The sequence below is a fragment of the Chiloscyllium plagiosum genome, unplaced genomic scaffold, assembly GCF_037043375.1.
Source record: "Chiloscyllium plagiosum isolate Xiang-an unplaced genomic scaffold, Cpla_swu_hap1 HiC_scaffold_22, whole genome shotgun sequence".
NCBI classification, from domain to species: Eukaryota; Metazoa; Chordata; class Chondrichthyes; order Orectolobiformes; family Hemiscylliidae; genus Chiloscyllium; species Chiloscyllium plagiosum.
The window spans coordinates 34,001,365-34,022,042 of NW_028270160.1; the positions used below are offsets into that span (position 1 = coordinate 34,001,365).

Sequence of the window (20,678 nt, forward strand, 5' to 3'; positions counted from 1 at the left end):
TCCCAACCCAATCTAGTCCCACCTGCCAGCACCCGGTCCATATCCCTCCAAACCCTTCCTATTCATATACCCATTCAAATGCCTCCTAAATTTTGCAATTGTACCAGCCTCGACCACTTCCTCTGGCAGCTCATTCCATACATGTACCACCCTCTGCGTGAAAATGTTGCCCTTTAGGTCACTTTTATATCTTTCCCCCCTCACCCTAAACCTATGCCCTCTAGTTCTGGACTCCCCCACCCCAGGGAAAAGACTTTGTCGATTTATCCTATCCATGCACCTCATGATTTTATAAACCTCTAAAAGGTCACCGCTCAGCCTTCGAACCTCCAGGGAAAGCAACCCTAGCCTGTGCAGCCTCTCCCTTTAGCTCGAGTCCTTCAACCCTGACAATATCCTTGAAAATCTTTTCTGAACCCTTTCAAGTTTCATCACATCTTTCTGATAGGAAGACCAGAATTGCACATAATACTCCAACAGTGACCTAACCAATGTACTGTACAGCCGCAACATGACCTCCCAACTCCTGTACTCAATACTCTGACCAATAAAGGAAAGCGTACCAAACGCCGCCTTCACTATCCTATCTACCTGCGATTCCACTTTAAGGAGCTATGAACCTGCACTCCAAGGTCTCTTTGCTCAGCAACAATCCCTAGGACCTTACCATTAAATGTTTAAGTTCTGCTAAGAATTGCTTTCCCAAAATGCAGCACCTCACATTTATCTGAATTAAACTCCATCTGCCACTTCTCAGTCCATTGGCCCATCTGGTCCAGATCCTGTTGTAATCTGAGGTAACCCTCTTCGCTGTCCACTACACCTACAATTTTGGTGTCATCTGCAAACTTACTAACTGTACCTCTATCCAAATGAAGACCATCTCCAACATTTAGTGGGCAGAATGGTGGCAGTGGTTAGCACTGCTGCCTCACAGCACCAGAAACCCGGGTTTAGTTCCCGCCTCAGGTGACCGACTGTGTGGAGTTTGCACATTCTCCCTGTGTCTGCGTGGGTTTCCTCCGGGTGCTCCACAATTCAAAGATGTGCAGGTTAGGTGAATTGGCCATGCTAAATTGCCCATAGTATTAGGTGAAGGGGTAAATGTAATGGGTCTGGGTGGGTTGCGCTTCGGAGGGTCGGTGTGGACTTATTGGGCCGAAGGGCCTGTTTCCACACTGTAAGTAATCTAAGTTCAATTTGGATTTTTGCAAACATCGACTGGTTGACAATCTGCACCCTGCCGATTACAAACCACCAAAGAGGCATTCTGTTTGATTCAATCAGTTGATCATTTGGACATGTCTCTGGATTTCAGCCCCGGGTACAAATTCATAAAGTTCTGTTCACCATTATAACTACTGAATGTACTTTCCCTACTCTTTTAGATTAAAGAACAACAAAACGCTTTGGGTGAGGAAAGGGTAAATCGCCAGGTAGTGAAAGTCAGAATGGAAATATTTTCTTTCCTCCGTGTGTATCGGGATGTCTCCTCTGCAATAGGCACGAGGAATTGCAGACCTCCCTCTCCGCTTTCCGGGCTGCGACCGTTACTGACGGAACTCCGAGCGCCGCCGGAAGCTAGGTAGCGGACTTCCGGCGCCTGGCCACGGCTCGTGCGGCGGACGTTTCTGGTGACGGTGGTGCCGCTGCGCCCACTCTCGGGGACGGAGGAGGGGGGGCTGGGAACGGCAGTTTCTACTGCGGACCTGAGCGTCTCTGGCTGCTGCCACGAGGGCAGCAAAACACTCGGTCCGCCCTTGGTGCCAAGTTTAACTCCGCTTGTTTCGTAATGACTTCTAGAACGTTCTGGGCAAGGAAGCGGTTCATGTTTTTGCCCGGCGTTACCCGTCTCCCCCACGCTATCGAGTAACGATGGAGGGGAGGGAGTGTGGGGCGATAGCCAGTGGCTCTGTCCCTCGGAACACTGAGATCAGGGAGAGTAGCAGCAACAGTAGGGAATCTTGTGACTTGAAGCAGGTAGGTAGGAGTTCCGTTGTGCTTTCTCGAAACTTTTTTTAATTTTGAGATTGCTCTCTTACCGCTGTCCACCTGAATGCATCCCTCATCAGTTACTGTTCGCACCCGCTTATCCCCTACCCCGGAGGATCCTGGTTATTTCTCAAAGGACAGAGCGCAGAAAACCCTCGAAATGACCATTTGCCTGCAACTCCTCCTGATAATGTAAACATTGGGTATAGGTGTATACATTGAAAGTTTTAGCAATGGGAATAGGGTTGGGTTACTCTGAGCTACATCTGTTTAAGTACAATTTATGGTCATGGGAATGCTGCCTTTGAGGATGTTGAAACTCAGATGAAAGGTGACTTCAAATGGAAGTTCCAGGGAGACTTGAAGAAAATCAGTTTGCCGGCTGTGGGGATCCTGAGGGACAGGATTTACATGTATTTGGAAAGGCAGTGCCTGATTAGGAATAGTCAGCATGGCTTTGTGCATGGGAAATCACGTCTCATGAGCTTGATTGAGTTTTTTGAAGAAGTAACAGACGATTGATGATTTATCATTTGTATAAATGGATTTGATGTGAACATAGAAGGTATGGTTAATAAGGTTGCAGATGACACCAATATTGGAGGTGTAGTGGACAGTGAAGAAGGTTACCTCGGACTATGATGGGATCTTGGTCAGATGGGCTATAAGCTGAGATGTAGCAGATGGAGTTTAGATAAATATGAGGTGCTGCATTTTGGAAAGGCAAATCAGGGCAGGACTCCTACACGTAATGGTAAGATTCTGGAGAGTGTTGCTGAACAAAGACCTTGGAGTGCAGGTTCATAGTTCCTTGAAAGTGGAGTTGCCGGTAGATAGGATAGTGAAGAAGGTGTTTGGTATGCTTTCCTTTATTGGTCAGATCATTGGTTATAGGGATTGGGAGGTCATGTTGCAGCTCTACAGGACATTGGTTAGGCCACTTTGGGAATATTATGCGCAACTCTCATCTCTGTCTTATCAGAAGGATGTGAAACTTGAAAGGATTCCAAAAAGATTCACAAAGATGTTTCCAGGGTTGAAGGATTTGAGTTATAGGGAGAAGTTGAATAGACTAGGGCTGTTTTCCCTGGAGCATCAGAGACTGAGGGATGACGTTGTAGAAGTTTATAAAATCGTGAGGGGGATAGTTAGGGTAAATGGACAAGATCTTTTCCCTGGGTTGAAGTCCAGAACTGGAGGGCTTAGGTTAAGGGTGAGAGGTTTAAAAAGGATCCAAGGGGCAACTTTTTCATACAGAGGGTGGTGCATGTATGGAATGAGCTGCCAGAGGAAGAGGTGGAGGCTGGTACAATTGCAACATTTAAAAGGTATCTGGTTGGGTATATGAATAGGAAGGGTTTAGAGGGTTATGGGCCAAGTGTTGGCAAATTGGAATACATTAGGTTAGGATATCGCGTCAGCATGGACAAGTCGGACCGAAGGGCCTGTTTCCATGCTGTACACCTATGTGACTCCAAGTTAACCATATTTCTTTGGCTGTGGAGTCACATGCAGGCTAGACCAGGTACAATGGCAGATTCCTTTCTTAAACAACTTTAGTGAACCAGCTGGGTGTTTCTGACAATCGGCAGTGGTTTCATGAGTCATCATTGGACTCTTCCATAATTTTATTGAATTCAAACTCCACCACCTATGGTGCCAGAATTCGAACCCAGGTTCCCAGGACATTGCCTGTGGATTAACAGACTAACATTAACACCATAGGCCATCGTCATCACCAATTTCCATTAACTTCAGCTTTGCCAGGGTGCTATACTTGGTCAGTTATACCTGATGAAGGCCTAATCGTACAATCTTGAATTCAACCCTTTTGCCTATTTTTGAGCCGGGGCTTAATAAGATCAGAAGCTGTTTGGCTAACTGATCCCAAACATCCAGCAGCAAGCTTTTGTGTGTGTAATGCACTATCACTTAATAACACTGTTGAAAATGTCTTCTATTGCTTGCTGATAGAGAACAGATTGGTTTGGCAATAACTGACTAAATTGGATTTGTTGTATTTGTGGACAGAGTGTACCTTGGTAATTTTTCCACACTGTTGGCTAAATGTTAATGTAGTGCAATAGTTGGCCTGGAGTGCAACTCTTCATGATTACAGATGGGGTTTGTTGGTCCCATTGCATTTGCTTTCCCATACATTCACTATGGAATGAGTCAAATTGTTTGAAGCTGTGATGCTGGGGACCTCAGGTAGAAGCTAAGATGGACTATCCATTCTACACTACTGGCTGAAATGCTGAGTGTTGTAGCATTACTAGTTTGGCACTTCATTTTTATTCATACCTGTGCTGCTTCAGGCATTCAATCCTGCTGTCCTCATTTAATCAGATTTCTGAATCAGAATCTCTGGCTTGATGGTAATGATATAATGAAGAATATAAGAATGAAGATGTGTGGGTATGGGACATAACCCAAAGGAACTTGTACAGCAATATCCTGAGGATGGGTTGATTGAACTAAAACAACTAGAACTGCCTTTCTGGAAGGGTAACTGGACTGGAAATGTTAACTGTTTTCTCTCCACAGATTCTCCCAAATCTGCTCACTTTTTCCAACAATAACTGTTTTCTTTCTAATATCTTGTATTTAACCATTTTATAACATTACAATGTACAGATCAATTTTTTTTAATGAAGACAAAAAATAACTGATTTATGTGGCACCTTTCATGATCTCAAGCCACATCAAAGTACTTCACAACTAACATTACCTTGAGCAGTCATTGCTGTTATGCATGGAAGCTAACTTACAATAGCAATGAAACAAATGATTAGTTAAAGCATTTTTTGTGATGTTGTGTCAATAACTGCAACAAAGCTACCTGTCAGCTGTTTTGTACAGCAATGATTAAATGGTTTCATTTTGAAACAGGAAAGCGTTCTTGGAAGTAATGAGGTGAAAAGTACAGCAGTGGTGAAATACTCTGCTGCTCCACCTCCTGCAGCATATGCTCGGCTTCAAGAGAAGACAGACCTGAAGTTGCCTCCTGCAAATTGGCTGCGTGGGATTAGCCAGCTTGGACAAATGGATGCAACCTCTCTTGGAACAAGCAAAAAGAGCAAGCCATTTTCCAGGTGACATATTTTGGAACTAAATTGTTCAGGGATGTAAATTTACCCATGTTTAATTTTGTTGATGTTTGTTCTTTATGTTTCTACAAAAGCTAATGCATTGACAGTTTCCTGATCGGATTAATTCTGACTAAAAGGACTTGAAATTCTCTGAGTAACAAAATTTCTTATCATGACAATAATGGTGCTCCAATAATGTTCTTAGGTCACTAATATTTCAGTGTGAAATTATTTCAAAATGAGTTTGAACTCTTTGTAACAAAAGTCATTTGGTAATCTCCGCATATAACAATGAAAACCTACATGGGAGGTCTCCTATTTATGAATGTCTGATTTGTAATTGCAATCCTGTACAAGGATGTAATTCTGCGTACAAACATTTCCTGTAGTTATGACAGACTGTTTTATATTGTCCTGCATTGCGTTCCGATTTGTGTATAAATCAACTTCCAAACAATCTGAGGAACGGAATCCATTCCCAACCAGGGACTGTCTGTCCATGTACACTGAAATGTCACAAAGGCTTTGCCGGAGCTTTACAAGATAAAATATGACAGTCACATTAGAAGCTATTGGTCAGATATCTAAAACCTTGGCCAAAGGGATTGGGTTTAAGCGATTTAAAGGAGTCAAGTTAGCTGAAGTGACAGAAAGGTATAGGGCCTTGGCAAATGAAGGCATGGCAACTGATGGAGAAGTGGTTAAAATCTAGGAAGCTCAAGGTTGAAATCCGAGAAGTGCAGATAGGGTTGTGCTAGAGAAGATTATAGAGATGAAAAGAGACAAGATGATGGAGGGACTTGTAAATCACATGAAAATTTTAAAATTGAGGCATTGCTTGATGAGCTAATGTAGTTTGGTGAAAAGCTCACAGTATTATAAAGTTAAGACTTGGGAAAAATGTTAACATTGTTTTGAACCTACATTGTTCCTGCATCACATCCTGCTACAGCATTGCATTCTGTGATGATCATTGCAGTCATTATCAATCATCATTCAAAGCTCAGCCCAATTACTTTCTGATGGCCGTATACTTTATTCTAACAAGAGTAGGGTAATTAGGGGAAGCAATGCATGACTATCAGTTAGAGGAAATTATGGTTTATCTATTTCACTCCCACCTAATTTAAGGGAGTAATTAGGTTTTAATTTTTAATAAACTGTCTTGGTATGCCATTTTGAGTTGTTACAAATAAATAATGTAATAACTTAGGATTTTTCCTTAGTCAACATTCTCTAGATACTTACATCATGAGCCTCCTGTCAAATACAGAATTTACTCAGCTATTGGCAATGTACTAGACTGTAAAATGTCCCCTTCTTTGCACAAACAACATGCTCCTTTTGAGATAACGTATTCCACCATTTGATATTAAATTGCTGCAAATATGACTGTTTAAGATATATCATTTGTACCACTAATGCTAATCAAATGTAAAAATTGCCTCTTGAAGGAGTTCTTGCTAACAAAAGTGGGTGGCACGGTGGCACAGTGGTTAGCACTGCTGCCTCGCAGCGCCAGAGACCCGGGTTCAATTCCCGACTCAGGCGACTGACTGTGTGGAGTTTGCACGTTCTCCCCGTGTCTGCGTGGGTTTCCTCCGGGTGCTCCGGTTTCCTCCCACAGTCCAAAGATGTGGAGGTCAGGTGAATTGGCCATGCTAAATTGCCCGTAGTGTTAGGTATAGGGGTAAATGTAGGGGTATGGGTGGGTTGCGCTTCGGCGGGTCGGTGTGGACTTGTTGGGCCGAAGGGCCTGTTTCCATACTGTAATGTAATCTAATCTAATCTAAAATGCTGGGAATGCATATCCTATTAAAGAGGAAGTTAATGTAGAACATTTCATCAGAATTATTTCTATTTGACATACATTTTGAAGATTTTTTAATTCTATTTTTATTAAGAAAATCAAACTTTATTTTTCTTTTAAGCTTTGGAATGGCGTACGACTTCATTGACTGCATTGGAAATGATGTTGATGTTGTTTCTGATTCTGAGGTACTGTATTCCTACTGATATGCATTTAATTAGTTCTTTATGTAAAGCCACAGGTTGTCTGTCTAGTATAGCAATTTTGAAAGTTTTCCAAAAATTTAAGAATTCTTTCCTTCAAGTGCATCAATGTTAAGCAATTCTAATTTAATTGATATCAACAAAGGTTGATTGTCTCTTTGCCACAGTCAGAAAGGGAGTAGCTGAGCTATGTATTTGAAGGGGTCTACAATAAAACAAATAATTGCTGAAGCATTTTTATTTGATTATTTGTACAGATTATTTTGTTCCATTGTAATGTTCATTTAGGTGTGCAGTGTAATCATAATTGTGACTTTGCAAATGTTCTGTTTTGCTCTAATGCCAACCCTCTGGTTTAAATTCAGTTCGAATCCTAATACCACAATAAGACTTTCTTAATATTTGACTGGCATTCCATAAATTTAAATTATTATGGTTCTGAGATTGTACTGCACTAAAGTCCATCTTGGAAGCTTCAAGGAAGCTTGCTGTTTAGATTTTTATGATCCCAGACCAAACCACCAAACATGTTTTAAACTGTTTAGAGACCAGTAACTTTGTAAATTTAAGTTTGTGAATCCAGGTGGTAAGAGCGTTCTAAAGTTACCTTGAAGGTCCCACCTTTTCAACCTTGCCCCTTACTTGAGGTATGGTAATCCTCTAGCAATCATCGCTCTGTAATGAGAGTATGGCCTTCTGTACCTCTTAGACAATGGCAACTTTACCATTTACTTTTACTCACCATATTCATAGTTTTGAATCGACAAATGTATTTAAATATACATTATAATATTAGTGCAATCTATTTTATATGAGTTGTATTCTTAGGTACAGATTTAACTGGTAGTAAATATGGATATCAAGACAAACTGTGGTTGAATACCCCATAGGAGCACATCAAAAAGCAAATGGGGTTTAAACAGATCCCATGTCTTTTGTTCGCAATCAACTTCAGGTGGTCATCAAATCTCATGAAAATCTTGCAAGGTATTCCAGTTTTTCACTTTTGAAGACCTAACTTTAGAAATCCTTCAAGCATTGCTTCATCATGGACAACCTTAACAATTGCTCGTGTCTAGGTAGTTTGTTTTCCTTTCCTGAAATAGTGCTTTCTTGGAACCTTGTAAGTGTAATTTAGCATCCAAACAAAGGCACGATTCCAGTCCTGAAACAGAAAGCTTCACAAAACAAGTACTTGTCCCTGGATTTCTCTGAGCTCTAATGCTTCTAAGCTGCACTTAGTAAAATCTGCTTGTGGGCTTTCTGAGCCTTGTAGCTCCTGTATCTTTCCTGAGCCCTCACCCCAATACCTATTGGCTTTCCATATCTCTTGAGCCTTGACTGCTTAGTGCTATCCAAGAGTTCCTAAGACTTCTTCCTGAGCCCAAACAGTACAGTTCCACCTTCTCAGCAGTAAAACTAACAGCAGCACCTTTACTGCCTTGAACTTATTCCTTTGACTCTGAGTTGATCTAGTGACCAATTGAAAACCTCCCAACTACATCTTTCCTTTATTGCAAGACAAAATCAGATGTAACTAATATTGGAACGCAAGTTCCCTCAATGCCATGGTTTTCACAGATTGCTGGCTTATAAGTACAAATGAATACAGAATGTGGATTTCATCGAAATTGTACAAAGGGACTTAGTTATTTCTGACTTAAGCTTGTTCTTATGAGCATGATCCCATGCAGAAGTCTAATTTATGAGCATTTGCTGTACTTACAAATGGTTTAGTCCGTTCACAGCCTGGGGGCTGCCTTTATTCCAGGTATCTTAAACAAAAAATGTTGTAACTTTATTCCCTAAATTTCTTTTCTCATAAATAGTGTTATTCACACTTGCTTACAATTTATGGGATAATGCAGCATCCCTGGTGTCTTGTTCCAGTGGTTTTTCTCACTGTAAGCTCTGATGATGCACACTAGTGTGCTTTTTGGCTACCTTTCCCCGAGCCTTGTCTGATATTTGTTTTCATATGTATACTTTACAATAGCAATCAGTATAGGAATTTTTAGCAGATTCCATGTATCCACTTCTACCATGCTAATTATAAGCAGAAATGTGTCAAAGCTGTGTGGGTTTTCTGACATTTGCTTAGATTATCTGTGGATATCATCTTCCAGGAAGATTGTGAAACAAGAACTGTGACTCTCCTTTGTCTCATTGCCGATAACTGGTGATTAATGTGGCTACTCGACAAGCTGTGTTTCACTAATAGCTTCGTCTATTTGCATTATAATATTTCTAACATACTTGCCCACCCCATTTGGTACCCTCGCCCATCTGGCAGCCCCATTCATCCATCTACTCTACTAATCATACCCTTTCATGGTAGCTGTCAGAGTTGCTGTCTATGCTGCTGGGCATTTAAACTTCAGTTCATGGTGTTCTTACTGCTGCAAAAGCTGTGTAGCTTCCATATCAATCCTCTCCTCTTGATGACTGAGAATTCGTGGACTGGTTTCTGCAGTTTCATAATCGTCCAGGAATCCCTAGCACCAAACTGATCAAAAGGTAAGTGTGTACTTTTTTAGTTGAAAACCATGTTTTTCAATCCTGACCAGAATTTCTGGGCCAATATGTTTATTAAATAGAAGGATCGTTTTTTTCCTTGCATTTCATGTCACCTTTTTCCATTGGACCTTAATATTGAAAATTGCTTTAATATTTAGCAATATTTTCCTTGCAAGAAGTAAGCTTTAAGAGCATTGGGTCTTTTGCAATGTTTTGCATCCTAGTTAACTTTGGATCTTATGATTAATGGTGAAGGAAAACTATAGTTTGCTCGATGGAGGATATTAAACCCTAGTGTACTCCAAGGATGACTAGAGACGTGGGAATAATTAAGGGCTATAGTAGAGACATACATGAAAAACACCAACATCCAAGAAGAAAGAGAAAATGTGAAAAGATTAGAACAGGAGTAAAACAGAGAGTGAAAAATAATGAAGCTAAATTGTCAAAGAGCTTTATAATACAGATCTGTTGATTGGTGCTGCTTTTATATGATTTGAACCCATGACCCCAGAACATTATGGCAACATCAGTTGTTGCAGTAAGCCACCTGTGTCACTTCAGTGAGTGAAATCTGCTGTTGTCATTGGTCTGGTATATGTGATGCCAGAGCGTCTTGAAATGGTTGACTAAGAGTTCTGTTCAAGGGGAATTATGGATGGACAAGCAAAGCTGAACTTGCCAGCAGCACATTCATCCCTTCAAAGAATAAAAAAAACTACAAATGGCTTTGATAGGGTAGAACCCAGGGAATGTTTCCTCTTAAGAGTATATCTGGAAGCCATCAATATAAGATAGTCATCAAGCAATCCAGTGGGGAATTTTGAAAGAAACGGTCATTACTCAGTGTGGTGTGAAAGTGGAACTCACTACCATGCAGTGGTTGAAGCAAATGGTATATTTGTATTTAAAGGGAAACCAGATAAGCATAAAATGTTAATAATGACTATCATGATGGATTTAGTCTAAAAAAAATAGAAGGAGGCTTAAGTCGAGTATAAAACAGCAATATGGATTTTTTGATCAAATCGTGTATAATACTTTATAATTTCTGCTGTTCAAATTTTACTGTAATGGGAATATATTTTTGAGGGATCTGACAAGGAAATGATGTATAATTTAAGTTTCTCATTTGTAATGTTTGAAACTCTAACTTCAGTCAGATAATATGTACTACCACTTCAATACTAGTCTTTCAATATGAATGGAATATTTGTGAGAAATCATTGTGATGCACAAGTCCACCGGCCACTTTTTCCTTGCAGGAGGAATTCTCCATTTTGGTGTGTTTATTTGAATGTTTTTATTTGCTAATGTGTATTTAAACTGAAAATATCCACTTAACATTTATTCAACTTGTAACGATTCTTGTTTCATCTATGAAGGTAAAAACTCACAAGCCCTCTAAAATTTGCAAAGCGCTTGGCTTGAAATTAGTCGCAGTTTGATGTGATTTTGCCAATGTGAAAAATTTGTACAAATGAATTGCTGGCATCAGAAAGCTATTTGGTATCTAAAGTAAAATATATCTGGATGTTAAATGCATTCATGTATTTTTTCCTGCAAAATATATGTTGAAAATGTGAAATTCTTATTCTTAATTATGTTTACGTCCGATGTATTCCACATTATGTTTTTAAAAATTCTAAAACTTAATTTTGAATAACTATTTTGGATATTGAGACATAAAATATTGTTTAAACCGCTATGTTCAATTTATTTTGCATGATCTATAAGGCTTGTAAGTTATTTCATAAATTAAATCAGTGAACAGCTATATTCCTTCGAACGGATTAATTAAATGTATCTCTGGTTGCTAAGTGAGTGCTTATTTCATTTTATGGTGGTAATGAATTTTAATGTCCTACATTTTGTTAAAAATAGAACATAAAGAAGTTACTGAAGATACCTTACAGCAAATCACATGTCAGCATGGGTGTTCATCGCGTTGGAAGGACCCTTCTGCTTGATGAATTAGATATTCAGGAATTGTTTATGACCTCGTCCCAGGTAATTATAAGTTACTGTTGTTCTAGCTATGAAATAATTTCATATAAAACCATCTATCAGTACCATCTTTTTGGAAAACCTTAATGGTTGAGCAAAAGGGAGAGAGTGCTTTTGGATACTATCCCTTATCTGATTCATTTGCAATTAATGGGACACGATGATTTGTTTCAAGCATTGATTAGTTCTTAACATAATTTGTAACAGTTCTCCATTTTGATGGGAGGCCTCCCAAAACCAAAAACACCAGAAGTTTACCTATTTTCTGCTGCAAACACCTACTCGTCATCAACATTCCTCTGAGTTCCAAGGTTCAACCAACAGTGATTGGTGTCAGCATGTCAATTGCAGCATTGACTTCCATTTCCCCAAGACATGCATGGACCTCAAAGGACTGTGTAGCTACAAAGAAATTGGAGGGAATGCTGCTTATCATCACTATCTTTACTGGTATAAGCACATGCATTGCCTTTTGCTCTGGGCACCCTTACAGTCTTCTATTTGCTCCTCCTGTTCCCCACCCCACACTCTTCACCTGCATAGAGGCTATCTCTTTTCCAGCCCTCTTCAGTTCTGAAGAAGAGTCCCATTGAACTTAAAACATTAGCTGTATTTCTATCGCCATGGATGCTACTGAACCTGCTGAGTTTCTCTAGCACTTTGTTTTTATTTCAGATGTCCAGCCTCTGCAGTACTTTGCTTCCATTTGGAAGTTATTTACCCTTGAAGAGACAACGGCAGTTGTCTGACTGTGTCATAAGTAGACATAAAGTTTCCAAAAGTCTTAGGAAATCTTATAGATATCAAGTTGTAAATAATTATGCTAAAGCAGAGAAAATGCTGATTATTGTCGACCATGCAGACTGAAGTGGAAATGTGCAGTCACGTTTAAGACTGTTTGTGAGGTTTTCAGGGAGGTTGGAAGATTCAAGTAGCTGAGACCAAAGTTAAGTGTGTATATTGTGACCCACTCAGTGCAAGTTCTGGGATCAGAAACTCTGGGGAGCGACAATTAATTGTTGCTGCTTCCTGGCTGGAGAAGAACTGTGTAATACAACAAAAAGGAAGATTTTTGGTTATGCTTGAAGTGAAATGGGGAACAAATATCTCTTAATTTGCTTAAAGTGCAAGTTGCCTATGAAAAGAAAATAATATTCAGTCAGTAGTCTTTTTAAAATTGTCATTTGTGGTGGTAAAATTACTCAAACATAATCTTGATGCGTCATTCAGTTGACAGCACAAAATTCGAATTCCTCTATTAAAAAGTTATTTGTTACTTCAGAAATTGTAACAATTCTGATAGCTGAAGTTCCTACATGTTATTAAAATAAGTGTAAGAATTCCACTACGCTTGAATCTTTTTGGGAACCAAAATGTTGGTACTTTTGCTCTTCTAAACACTGGTCTATCCAAGCCAAGTACCATCTCCATTTAACTGAATACAGCAGGGCTATCATATAATGAAATATGAAATTTTAGACATTTTAACTATTGAAAGGTAGTACCAGTATTGTGCCATCTACATAGATGCCTGAATATGTAGCAATTCTCCATCCTGTTAAAGATTGGTGTAGTCCAGCTCAGGGCCTTCCTTTGTAATACAGATAGAAATACAGTAACTTTGTATATGTAACTGTTAATGGGATCAGGGACTGCAAGGCATAGAATAAAGTTTTGGTTTCCTTGTTTAAGGAAGGCTATATTTTCTTTGGCAGTTGAAGATTCACTAAGTTGATTCCTGGAATGAAGAGATTGTTTTGTAAGGAAGCATTGAGCAAGTTATGCCTAAGTTCAATGGTGTTGAGATGAATGAGGGGCTGTTCTGAGAAGGAGCCAGATAAGGTTAGTCTTGAGAGAATGTCTCGGTGGGGGAATGGCAGGAAATGTACTTGGCACATTTTCCAAACAGTGGGTTGCTCATTTAAGATTTGAGGTGCAGAAGAATTTCTCCTCAAAAGATTGTCAATCCTTTGTTCTGATAGTTTGAGAAATTGCTGATTTAAAGGATCATTCTGACTTCTTGTTGAAAGTATGACATCTCAACATTTCAGGTTCTATAAAAGAACTTTGTATCAAGGATTGAAGAATACAATGCTGAGTAAACATTTTTTTATCCCATGGTAATTTACACTTTCAACAACTGAAAACAGTTTTCCTTTTTCTACTTATACTGACATCTGTAAACCCCAATTTTGCTCAGTCTCTTAAGCAGATCGTCAATGTCTTTGAATTGACCCCAAGTGATTCACATCTCCTGGGAATTGACTGAGATAAACAGATTCTTGAACTATAGGGTAACAGGTTTTGAGGTATGGACAGGAAACTGGCATCAGGTAGATCAGACTAGCAATGATTTCATTGAATGATGGAGCAGGCTCAAAGCTTTATGTCCTGTTCCCAACATCAGGCGGCATGGTGGCTCAGTGGTTAAAACTGTTGCCTCACAGCGCTAGGGACCCAGGTTCAATTCCCGCCTCGGGCAACTGTGTGTGTGGAGTTTGCACATTCTCCCCATGTCTGTTTCCTCCGGGTGCTCCTGTTTCCTCCCACAGTCCAAAGTTGTGCAGGTTAGGTGAATTGGCCATGCTAAATTGCCCATAGTGTTAGGTGCACTAGTCAGGGGTAAATGTAAGGGAATGGGGTGGGTTGCTCTTCGGAGGGTCGGTGTGGACTTGTTGGGCCGAAGGGCCTGCTTCCACGCTGTAGGGAATCTAATCTAATTAAGATTTTGCAGATTAGATGCTTACAGGGCACAAGCTATTCTCTGAAATAATTCAGTCAAATGTTTTGATTCTTTATAGTGAGAATGAAAGAACATGCCCTGAAGTATATATTTATCTATGTTAATCCTTTAACTGAGCTGTGGTGGAATTTTATTTAGACAGTAAACTGTTCGAAATGCAATGTTTTGCAAATGAATGAAAACTTGTTTCATTTTAGACAGGAGACTGGAATTGGCTGAAAGAATTATATCAAAGACTTGTGGATCCAAAATGGCAAAGAAAAAAGAAAAGCAAGGAGCAGTTCTATCAGAAAGCAATTCTTTCCAAATTTCTATACTACAGGTGAGGGCTAATTTAAATTTATGAGCAGTCAGTAAAGAGTTGACAACTTGGACGTTACTAGGCTTGTTGTATTGGCATAAAATAAGTTAGTATATCTGTTTAAATGTAACCAAATTTCATAAACTATTTTTTCAATATTGTGCAGAAATTAGACTTGAATGGTAGTTAAGACCTGTTTGTGTGTTCAGTGTATGATCTGATCTAGGAATTTGGTTTCTTTCCCATGATATATTGGAAAAAACATTGATTATAATGTCTCTCTTTAGGACTAGTTACTGGACAAGTTCGATTTTACTTGTATCACTTTTGTGAATTCTCCTGCAGAAACTCAAAGGAATTTAATTAATTAATCTGCTTTTTGACTTCCAAATGATTTCTAGAGACGGATTATGGAATAGATGATTCTGCCTGTAGCTAATACAAACTCCAAGCTATGAATTGTGAACTACCTTTTTTTTTACAAACTATATAACTTAGGCTAAGCCTATCCTCCCCTATTCTCTAATCTATATTTGCATATGTTATGGATGAAGCCAGACCACTTAAAACATTTTTAAGCAGGCAGCCCTAGACCTAATTTTGTGGTTTGTTTTGGTAAGTGTACAATGAAAAGTACCCAGAAAAAGATAGCTCGGTGGACTACTAGATTTTAAAACAGACAAAAGGATTATTCACAAAATTACACAAGCAAACACAAAGAACTCCTACAGAACTCAAACTATCTAGCTAGACTTAATTACGCTGTTCAGAATACGCACAGCAGTCCCAATAAGCAAACTCCCTTTTAAAAAACAGTACAAATGGAACATATGCTTATAGGTTGAAGTTGAAGGCAGAAAGAGAGAGAGTTTCCACACAACCCCCTGTTGAACTTCCCAGTTCAAGACTGAATTAAAACTTCTCAGCTCAGCTAGCTAGAGAGCTGACTACTCCCCTCTCTCTGTATCTCAATTGAGTCTCTATAACGCTTCGGCTATTTTCGCAAGCTGCCACATGCACAATTGTCAAACTGAATGGTTGCAACAACAAGCTCCATCTAAACAGTCTGGCATTTTTGTCCTTGAGTTTTTCCACAAATGTCAGTGGGTTCTGATCAGTGTATACAATTGTCTCAGATGCATTGCCATTAATATAAACACTGAAATGTTGTAATGCCAACACCAAGCTTAAAGTCTCTTTCTCCACTGTTGAATATTTCTGTTGATAAATATTCAATTTCCTGGGAAACTATCCGATGGGTTTTTCTATTCCCCTCGTCATCCTCCTGCAAGAGCACTGCACCGACACCCACATCACAGGCATCGATAGCTACCTTGAAAGGCTTCGTGTAATCCAGTGTGGCTAATACTGGGGCAGTGGTTAATGCAGTTTTTAGGCTGTCAAATGCCTTTTGACAGTCCTCTGTCCACTGAAACTTGATGCCCTTTTTTAACAATTTGGTGAACGGAGCAACCACATTGCTAAAGTTCAGTACAAACATCCGTTAAAATCCACTCCACCCAAGGAACCGTAGTACTGCGTTTCTCACCGATGGTGTGGGAAGTTCCCCAATTACTTTTTGTTTTGGCATCTCGTGGGGTCATTTGTCCATATCCAATAACGTGGCCCACGAAAGTGACTTGGGCTTTGGTAAATTCACATTTAGCTAGGATTACCATCAAGCCTGCCTTCCAAAGTTGATCGAACAAGTCAGATAAATGTTGCAAAAGTTCCTTCCATGGGTGACTAAAAATCACCAGGTCATCACAAAGTTGGGTAATCTGGCAATGACCTTATTAGTCAGTCTCTGAACTGTGGCTGGAGCATTTTTCAAAACAAATGGCGTGACTTTGAACTGATATAGTCCATTTGGCGTTATGAAAGCTGAAATTGCCTTTGCTGTCTCTGATAGAGGTACTTGCCAGGAGCCTCTGAGCAAGTCCAAATTAGAAATGGAAATTGCTTGTCCCACTTTTTCGATCCAGTCCTCCAAAAGTAGAATTGGATATGCATCAGTCTTTGGAACAGTGTTGACGTTGTGATAGTCCGCACATAACAATTGGGTACCATCTGGCTTTGGCACCATGACTATGGGTGAGCTCCAGTCACTAACTCACTTTGATTATGCCATCTGGGTGCATGCGCTCTATCTCCTTCTGAACCTGTGCCAACTTTAGAGGGTTATGCCTTATAAGGATGTTGCTTATCAGAACAGCATCTCCCATCTCTACATCATGCACAATTAGGTTAGTACTTCCCAGCTTGTTTCTGTATATCTCCCATGCGATAGTAATAACTCTTTCAGGTCATTTCAATTTTCTTGTGGAAGGTAACTCAATAATTTATCCCAATTTTTGGCAACTTCCTCATTGTCCAATTTGTTATGAGGAATGTCCAAGTCAGAATCCTCTGAACTTGGTTCTTCCTTCTGTGCTGTAATCATTAACACCTTCTCCTCTTGCTTTCCTTCCCTATCAAAATACCTTTTGAGCATATTCACATGACACACTCTGAGAGATTTCTTCTTGTCTGGAGTCCTTATCAAGTAGTTCACCTCACTCAATTTCTTCTCAATTTGATAAGGTCCACTAAACCTTGCTTTTAAAAGCCCACCTGTTACTCAAAGTAACATCAATACCTTATCCCCAATTGCAAATTTGTGCTTTCTTATCCGCTTCCTGTTTCATTATATGCTGTGATACTTTTATATGCTGTCTTGCCAACTCTCCAGCTCTATTTAATCATTCTCTAAAATTTGATGCAAAATCAAAATGAGTGGTCTCAGAATTCTGATTTATTAATTTCTCCTTAATCAGTTTTAATGTTCCTGTTACTTCATGACCAAAATTAAATCAAATGGACTGAATTTGGTCAATTCATTTGGTGCATCTCTGATTGCAAAAAGTACAAACAGAATTCCCTTATCCCAATCATCTGGATAACTCTGACCATAAGCCCTCAACATCTCTCTAACGCTTCCTGGGATTCTGGATGATATGCAATAGATTTGAATTGCTTTATTCCCAAGTTATCCATAAACACCTTGAAATAGTTTGGATGTGAAATTTAATCCTTGAACTGACTGGATCTCTATTGGTAGTCTGTATCTAGTAAAAAAAATTAAGTAATTGTTCTACAACCCTTTTGGCTGTGATATTCAGTAATGGGATTGCCTCTGGAAATCTAGTCAACGCATCCATTATTGATAATAAATACTTATTCCCGCTTTTTGTTTGAGGTAGGGGACCTATGCAATCAAGCAAGACTCTTGTGAAAGGTTCCTCAAATGCTGGATAGGTATTAAAGGTGCAGGTTTTATTACTGCCTGTAGTTTTCCGATTAGCTGACATGTATGACACGTCTGGCAAAATTCAACTACATTTTTGTGTAGTCCAGGCCAGTAAAAATGTCTTTATGTTTTAGCTTGTTTTCCTCATTCCTGAATGACCTCCAAGTGGTAGCTCATGCACCACTCCTAGCACTGCCTTTCTATATCCTACTGGCAAAACAATTTGATGAATTTCTCCCTATTTCTCATCTGCTTGAATATGTGATGGTCTCCATTTCCTCATTAAGAAATGATTTATTAAGTAATAACACAGGAATGCATTCACTTCTTTCTCAGTAAATGCCTTTTGATATAACTATTCTAACTCATCTTTCTGCTGTAATTCAATTAGCTTAGCAGAGCTAAATATACTGGCATGTTTACCGAGTTAGTCCTTCTCTGTTCCACTTATCTAATCAAACAAAGTTTCAGATAACACTGTCAGCTTCCTTATCTGTGCTTTTTGATCTCACCTGCTTCAACTTCTGCCTCTGTGATCTTGTGATCACACAGAAAATTCCTGGGTAAACATTCTCCAGGTCTTCAGTTGAGTCTTCAGTTTTTTCAATCAGAGTAGGCAGCACGCCTACCGGTGAATTAGCTATATCATTTGCAAGGACCAATTGTATTCCTGGAGCTAAGAATTTGTCCAGTACTCCTACCACAAATTCTCCAATCTTCTCTGGACTCTCTAGCCTCACTTTAAATAATTGAGCACTTTTTGTCTTACCATGAATTCCTGTTTCCAGTACCCTTTCTGGCAATACCCTCTCAGGAGTGCATACCTCCTCATCCTTCAGCATTAAGATGATCCTGTGTCCCTTAATATTGTAACATCCTTACCTCCTGCTTGCATGTATATTTTTTAAAGCAGATCTGGCACTTCCTCCTTAATCGACCTCTGATTATCTTGCACACTGAGGCAGTTGTCTAATTTCCCTTGTGCTTTTTGGTACTAGTCCAACAAAACTTCCACGCTTGTCCAGTTTTCCTATATCTGGCTTTCTCCTAGCCCACCAACACTGTGATTTCGTGTGGCCCACTTTATTATAATGAAAACCAGAGCTTTTTTGACTTCCTTGTCCCCTTTAAGAGTTTCATTTTTACTATATGTTAAGTTCTCCTTATGATCTTCACTGAGATCTACCTTTCCCTTTCCACATGCGGATTTCCTTTTGCCCAATTTCTATCCCTCATGGACTGAAATTGATTCTGGAAGCCAAACCATGTTTTATGGACCAACTCATAATCATCAGCCCCTTCAGCTGCGAGAAATTCACTGTTTTAATTCTCTGCTCTTCGACATGAGTTCACACTAATTCCTCACTGAGTCTACCCTCGGCCTTATCTTCAGTCTTTTAAGCTGACTTCCCTTTTCAAGTGTCAGTTTTTGAAGTTCAAAAGCTCTCTCTTTTTCTTTCACTGCTCTTTTCTTCCCTCTCTTCTGCTGCTCTCTTTTTCTCTCTGTTCTGCTGCTCTCTTTTTCTCTCTGTTCTGCTGCTCTCTCTCTTTCCCCTCTTCTGTTTTTAATCATAACTGAAACTATTTCTTTTCTGCTGCCCTTTGCTTACTTCTCACCTCCAGCTCAAGCTGCTTCATTTCCAACTGAATTCTTGCCATCTGTGTAGATTCTGATGGTTTCTCCAGCAAGTTTAAATGCTGAGCTACTGCTGTAATTATCTCTCCTTTCCTCACAGAAGCAGGCAATTACAATTCCAGCTTCTCTGCTAATTCTTGCAGCTTGGTCTTATTCACCTTTTGCAAAACCTCCAAAGTCACAGTGTCCACATCTAGAAAACTTTTGGTGACTAAAAGAACCATTCCTGTCCCAACCTTTGTCTACCCAACCAAACCAACATGCGAAATAAAGACACCAGCGCCTCCACTCACTGTTTAACATCCCCCAATCTGTTATGGACTAGGCCAGACCACTCGAAACATTCTTAAGCAGGCAGCCCTAGACCTAACTTTGCAATTTGTTTCAGTAAGTGCAGCACGGTGGCACGGTGGTTAGCACTGCTGCCTCTCAGTGCCAGAACCCGGGTTCAATTCCTGCCTCAGGCAACTTGTTTGTGTGGAGTTTGCACATTCTCCCCGTGTCTGCGTGGGTTTCCTCCGGGTGCTCCGGTTTCCTCCCACAGTCCAAAAATTTGCAGGTTAGGTGAATGGGCCATGCTAAATTACCCATAGTGTTAGGTGAAGAATGGGTGTGGGTGGGTTCCTCTTTGGAGGGTCGGTGTGGACTTGTTGGGCCGAAGGGCCTGTTTCCACGCTGTAAGTAATCTTAAAAAAAAAAGTGTACAGTGAAGATTACCCGGAGTAAGATAGCTAGGTTGATGACTAGATTTTAAAACAGGCAAAAGAAATTATTTACAAAATTACACAATGAAAAATGAAGAACAGAATGAAGAACATTACAGAACCCAACCTATCCAGCTAGTCTTAGCTATGCTGTTCCGAATACACACAGCAGTCCCAATAAGCAAAGTCCCCTTAAAAGCCAGCATAAATGGAATACATGCTTACAGGTAGAAGTTGAAGGTAGGAAGAGAGAGAGAGTTTCCACGTAGCCCCCTGTTGAACTTCCCAGTTCAAGAATGAATTAAAACTGCTCAGCTCAACTAGCTAGAGAGCTGACCACTCCCTTCTCTTTATACAGGTCACTTCAGACCACTTTGGCCTGAA

The 20,678-nt window shown here is 39.8% G+C and overlaps 1 protein-coding gene across 4 annotated transcripts in view; it reads left to right on the forward strand.

Annotated features, from left to right (window-relative positions):
* The first annotated feature begins 1,639 nt into the window (after positions 1 to 1,639).
* edrf1 (erythroid differentiation regulatory factor 1) overlaps positions 1,640 to 20,678 on the forward strand; it is a 67,831-nt gene continuing 48,792 nt past the window's right edge. For 2 of the 4 annotated variants that reach the window (XR_015760931.1, XM_087998948.1), the window contains exons 1-5: positions 1,640 to 1,980; positions 4,885 to 5,087; positions 7,016 to 7,082; positions 11,499 to 11,624; positions 14,562 to 14,686. Coding sequence is in view for 3 of the 4 variants with exons in the window: in XM_087998948.1 (XP_087855074.1) it covers positions 1,876 to 1,980; positions 4,885 to 5,087; positions 7,016 to 7,082; positions 11,499 to 11,624; positions 14,562 to 14,686 (626 nt within the window). In the remaining variant the exon portion in view is untranslated. The remainder of the gene's footprint in view (positions 1,981 to 4,884; positions 5,088 to 7,015; positions 7,083 to 11,498; positions 11,625 to 14,561; positions 14,687 to 20,678) is intronic. The other 2 variants (XM_043712609.2, XM_087998946.1) reach the window with 1 other exon arrangement.